Genomic DNA, 6039 nt, shown 5'->3' on the forward strand with positions numbered 1-6039 from the left:
ACACAACTACAGTTACATTTCAACACAATTACAGTTACATTTCGATATAACTACAGTTTCATTCGATAATATAAAACACAATATGAAACTGTTATTCAGTATCAGTTCATATATACTGCAGTTACATTTCAACACAACTACAGTTACATTTTGATATAACTACAGTTTCATTCGATAATATAAAAATAGATGTAAGGTAGTATCTTTTGAGATGAACTGTAGTATCAGTAACCGCGGTCCACAATGGTTGTGGTCCACGTAGAACGACTGGTGTAAAACGGTCAAAAGAGCAAAAGATTGCCTTTCTACGACCAAAGATCACAATTTCTATTTCTTTGACCTTAACAACAATCATCAAATGAGAATCTGTGTGTGGTGCTTCTGTTTCAACTTAAAATTACTAGAAATTGGTGCATTGCTCAACAAATTCACACCTTGTACTCATAAAAAGAATGTTGAATCTGAACAAATAAAATCCCGGGAGCAATTAATACAGCCGGAGAAATAAATAAAATTACATGTTAATAAAAATGACAAGAATCGTATGAACAATACTACGTTAATACACTCCTACATCTTAATTAATTAAAACCACAAATCCTCAATAAATCAAACCCCCAGCTCCCGAATGCAACACAAAACAGGCATCACAGGACAGATTTAATTCCATTAGAACAAAGAGATCAGAGCAGATATCGCCACCATCACCACAGCAACAATCAGTTTCGGTGCATTGCCCAGAGTTCCAGACGAGATTTCTTGAGGCCTAAGTAAGAAGCAAATTAAAGCAATTAAATGGAAAACCTCTAGAGGAAAGATGGGAGAAAAGGGTTTAATTTAATTATATACGTACTTCTGCATCTTCTGAAGGGCGCCACAGTAGAGGGCGTTATCTGGAATTGGCAACTCAGTCTTGTTTGTCACCTCGGGATTTACAACTCTGAGGTATGTTTCTTGACCGAGGTACCAGGCATCGAGGTTTTCAGTTCTCAGGTTCCAGATTCCAACGTTGTCGAGGGAGATTAAGATTGCTGTCCATGCCCCAGGGTAAACCTAAACAGCACAAGACAATGAGGGAAAAGACTTCAAATGTGGGTAAGTTGATGTAACATAATGCATCAGAACTTTAATTTGCCAATATATGCGAGTTAAAATATCTTACAGATCACAGTTAAAAATCAAACACTTTATGAGACTGATTAAGTACATTCAATTATGAAATATGAACAATCTATTTGAATAAGCTAAAATGCTTCGGGATTTATGTAGTCAGGGTAGATCATCATTTCTTGAATTTCTTGAAGATGCACATTTTTATATTCTCTTTTTGGATCCTTACTGTGGGCATAGGCCGGTAAAGCACCCTGGCTCTCGAAAATGTGTGGCAGTTTATAAGGAAATAAAGTTGCCTTCGCTACTAGCTATAGCTTTTGGCATAATGATAAGCGTTTGATCCTAACAAGTGGCATCAGAACCAGGAAACGGGTTTGAGTGGGCGGAGGCCGGTAAAAGGCCAAGTCCCTAGATATAGCTTTTGGCGTAGCGGTAAACGCTTGTTCCTAACACTTACATTCACTTTTCAGTTTTGGTCATAGTCTAATATGCCTACATTTGGTGAGGGGATAACACAAACTGCATACTAGACATGCATGAGTAGTAAGCAACACTGACTCGACTGTAAAAAAGGATGCAAAATGTTGGTTTACATCAACCTTGAAAACATTTTCAGAGACGGTTGAATTTCTTAATTACCTGTGCTGTAGTACGAGCAATTCCATCCCACTTGTTGTAAGTTCCCCTGCTATTCTCTGTCCACTCGCCGTAATCCATCCTGTGAAAAGATTAGGAAAGGAGTTAATTAACAGAAAGTTCAGAAAATATGTTTTGCGGTATGTAGTTAAGATACACAATGAACATCACTCAGAGCAAGGTCATACCCAACAACAAAAAAGGCGTATCCACTCAAGTGGTAGGTGTGCACCTTTGTGTCATTGTTCTGCAGTATTATCTCCATAAATCCCCTAAAACTACCATTTATGACAGAAGTCTCTATCTTAGGTGGCCCCGTAAGTGGTTTGGTGGGAAAATCAAGCTTATACACCCCTTTCACCTTAAACCAGTCTGCAAGCCTTATTGGTGTCTTGGGATTTGCAAACGAAATCCCATTAATGGTAGTTCGCTGTTTCCCGTCAATCTTTATTGGTGGCTTGTTCTGTATCACATATAGCTCGGTCACATTTATTGAGCCATATCTGAAAGAACCTTGAGGGTTTGGACGGGCACCACTGGCAGTCACATTCCACCTGGATAAACACAAATTTTTAGCATGTGGACAGAAAATGTCGAAACCTATTCAATCTAATTTCAGAGATAACTCACGAAACATAAATTTACAGCAAATAATCCACAATAGAAGAAAAACAGTTGAGATTCACAAACCCCGTCATTTATAGAATAATTTATATAGTCATGAGAATGAGGGAAATGAGTTAGAGTTCACAAGTATTGATGAAACAGACCTTATAGACCTTTTGGTACCCACAAGTTAATGTGTTTAAAGAATTGAAGAAATAAACCTTATAGATCTCGCCTGGTTCATGGAGTAGGTTTTATCATATTGGTCCTGTGGTGGGTCCGGAAGAGGACCATGAGCCTTCCCCTTTGAATTTGTGTATTTTAATATGGCAACCCCAGTGACTCTTTGCCATGTAGTTTGATTCACAAACCTCGCGCTCGCAACAATATAGTAATCAGAACTTGCATTCTGATCGGTGGTTAGCAAAAATGAGTATGTTTGTCCAACGTGAATATCTAAGCTAGTATAGTTCTGCTGCACTGTATATGACCCCTCCGTTTCTGCTAGAAGCAGGTTATGACTCTGAATTCTGAAGTTCAAACTCGTTGATATCCCGACATTACTTACGCGGATTCTGTAAGTTTTGCCTGCATAAAGATATAATTGTTACTTATCAAGATTGAAGAAAGAAAGATTACAAGCTAATGTTTGAACTTTCCCTTTAAAAATGGTACTAGATTTTATTACATGCTCCTATCATAACTTTCCCCTTAACCTGGAGCAATTTAATATTTATAGGCTTATTATCATACTGTTTTTTTTTTCAACATGGATGAGGGATCCAAGAAAAATATTAAGCATTTACATAAGATCAAAAGTAGACAAAAGCTCTGTTTGGTAGAGCTTATAGCTTCTTTTAAGCTACAAATAAGCTATAAGCTCTGTTTGGTAAAACATCAAGTATTTAAAATAATACTCCTTAGCTTACTGTCTATTGGCTTTTTAACTTTTTTTTCCATTTTTATTTTTATTAATTTACAAAATGAGGCCATCTACCCTTCATTAATCAAAATCCGAATATCTTAGTTTATATTTTATGTCTGTTTACACTTATCAACTAATTCAACAATTAATTTTACCAGACACCTTAATTTCAATTAGTTAACTTATTAATTACTAGTTTTTCAGTTTTCAGCTTTCAGGTTGCTTTTCAACTAGCTGTGCCAAACATAGCTATAAAATGTTAGTTGAACTCTGAATCATAAAGAAGCGAAAGGGCATAACGGTCTTTCTGAGTTTAGAACATGCTCAAATGGTCCATGATCCAACCTCAGCTCACAACAGAAATAATGATCTATCAAAATAAATTTAAGAAGAAAGGAACGAGTATTTTCAAAGTAAAGAACAGAAAGTTACACGACTAAATTAGAGCAATAAACACGCCATCATGTTCTGAAATGAAACATCAACAAATTACTACTGTCACTAGATATCACTACAGGCCAGCGGTGAGATGTAACTTACCGGGGTGGACTGTGATTGTTTCATAGTCAATACCATCAGGGACAAGAGAATTATTGTATCTGTAAGGCCCTTTGCCGTTAATAAGAACACCATCAGGCATGCCAAGGCTTTTCCCGTCATCAAGAGTTTTCCTCAGGGCCTACAGCAAAACAAGCTAGAAATCAGTAACAAACACCTCAGCAAAGATTTCAGAGAAAGAAATCAAAATGTCTGCCCACTCACCGTGTGATTTCGGGTGTACCAATCACCAATCATAATTGTGATATCCCCATCAGGGGTATCAAAAGGAATTGGAATTATTTCTCTGTTGTTAACAGTAATACCACCAAAACCCCCTGCTGCTCTCTGGAAATGAAGGGAAGGGAAGTAGAAGAAACTGCCAATCTGATCTTTGACCTGAAATTGGTAGGTCCAGTTCCACTTTGAAGGAATGGGACAGTTAGTACCAAGCAACCCATCTTGCCAAGAACTCTTCCTCATTTGAATACCAGACCTGTCCTCATTTCCCAAAACAAAAAAAAAATTGCAAATTAAATGGAGATTGTCAGATTGAAGAACCCCATTAACTTAGACTAGTGGGAAATTCTTTTCTTTTTTTAATTTAAAAATCTCCCATGAAGTTTACAATGAAAATCCTACCAATGCATGAGGAGGTCTTCATCCAATTTGTTGTGTACATTGACAACAACATTATTGTTAGTAGTTACATTCATAGTAGGGCCTGGAAACTTCCCATTGATAGCAATAACCTGGAAAAAGAAAAAAAAAAAAAAAACATGAACCAAGGCACTACTCAAATCAACCTTAATTTCATCGAAAATCAAGAACTAGAAATTGAAGACCAAGCTGAAAGCTCAAAACTTTAACCCCAAATTCCATAGATCTAAACCCAACACCCCTAAAATCATAAGTCTTGAAGCCAACCCATTACCCAGAACAGTCAAATAAGCATATAGGGAAGAAAATATTCAAAAAGGGCAAAGAGTAGAGAAGAGATCTGAAGCACAAACCTGTTGTTCCACACCAAGAGGAGAGGCAGTAATGTAGGACACTTCAAAGTCATAGAACACAAATGGATCTTCTGCAGAACAGAAGCCCAGTAACAAGGAAATGCAGAGTAGCAGAGGCAGCATTGACAGAGAGCCAGTGGAAACCATTGTTGATGTTCTAACACTTGAAAGTTCAGAGCTAAAAAAACAAACTAAAAAGGCAATAAACAGAAAGGTTTTAGCTTTTGCCTTTGTGCTAACTGCTTACATTATCAGATAGAGGGAAGAAGCTGAGGAAGAAGAAAGGGAGAGCTTATGGGCGTGTAATGTGTGAATCTTACAGTCAGAACCCTTAAAAACAACCTTTTTTTTGGTTGGGCAGGTACTTAGCTTGAAGCTTTGTCGGCTCAAAATGGCTTAAAAAATCAAAATCATTAACCATAACTGCAAGTAATAATGACCACAGCACAAGCAAGAAGACTACAGCTTGGAAAGTGAGAATATAAATCTGGCCTTATTTTTATATAAATATATGTGAAATAATGATTGAATTTTATAGTATTTGTACAAATATGTACAATTACGATATTTTTAAGAAACTTATAATGCAATTTAAATTGAAAATTTTAATCTTTCATCCCAACTGTATGAGTTTATGAACAGAAAAATAACGATTATTAGTATGTATAATGTAAATAATATGATCGAACTTTATCTGAAAAATGTCTCAATTGCACATATTCTACTTGTTTAATGGTTTAATTATATATTTTTTAAGTTTAATGATTCAATTGCACAGAATTAATAAGTTTAGCAACCAATTTAATACTTTTTCATTTTTATATATGTTTGCATTCTGATTAAATGTAAATATTTGTTGAATTGACAAGATTTATTTAGTTTGTATTACCTTTTTACCGCAGTTGAGTATAAATGATTAAATTATGTCTAGTCAATCAATAGTTGAATTTCCTGTATTCATCATTTGCATATACTGTAATCTTTTGAGTACAATATATTTTAACAACAGATAAAAAAAACTATTAAAAAATTGCATTATAATTCTATTAAATTTAAGAGACTTCTAAAGTGTTGATCTAGTACTGGTTGCTACAACAAAGAATAGATATAAAATATTTTGAAACTTGAACCGGATGAATTAAATATTTTATACCCACAATATATTAATGCACTATGTATAAATACTAAAAATTTGTAGTTATACCCAAT

The 6039-nt window shown here is 35.3% G+C and overlaps 1 protein-coding gene across 1 annotated transcript; it reads right to left on the reverse strand.

Annotated features, from left to right (window-relative positions):
* Window positions 1–397: 397 nt before the first annotated feature.
* LOC116002598 (monocopper oxidase-like protein SKU5) lies at window positions 398–5213 on the reverse strand. Its single transcript, XM_031242763.1, has 9 exons — window positions 4831–5213; window positions 4460–4569; window positions 4043–4313; window positions 3821–3959; window positions 2577–2943; window positions 1938–2303; window positions 1753–1831; window positions 854–1053; window positions 398–766 (listed from the first exon to the last, which is right to left on the reverse strand). The coding sequence occupies exons 1-9, from the start codon at window positions 4975–4977 to the stop codon at window positions 670–672; spliced, it is 1776 nt and encodes a 591-aa protein (XP_031098623.1). The 5' UTR covers window positions 4978–5213; the 3' UTR covers window positions 398–669.
* Window positions 5214–6039: the final 826 nt, after the last annotated feature.

The sequence above is a fragment of the Ipomoea triloba genome, chromosome 13, assembly GCF_003576645.1.
Source record: "Ipomoea triloba cultivar NCNSP0323 chromosome 13, ASM357664v1".
Lineage (NCBI taxonomy): Eukaryota > Viridiplantae > Streptophyta > Magnoliopsida > Solanales > Convolvulaceae > Ipomoea > Ipomoea triloba.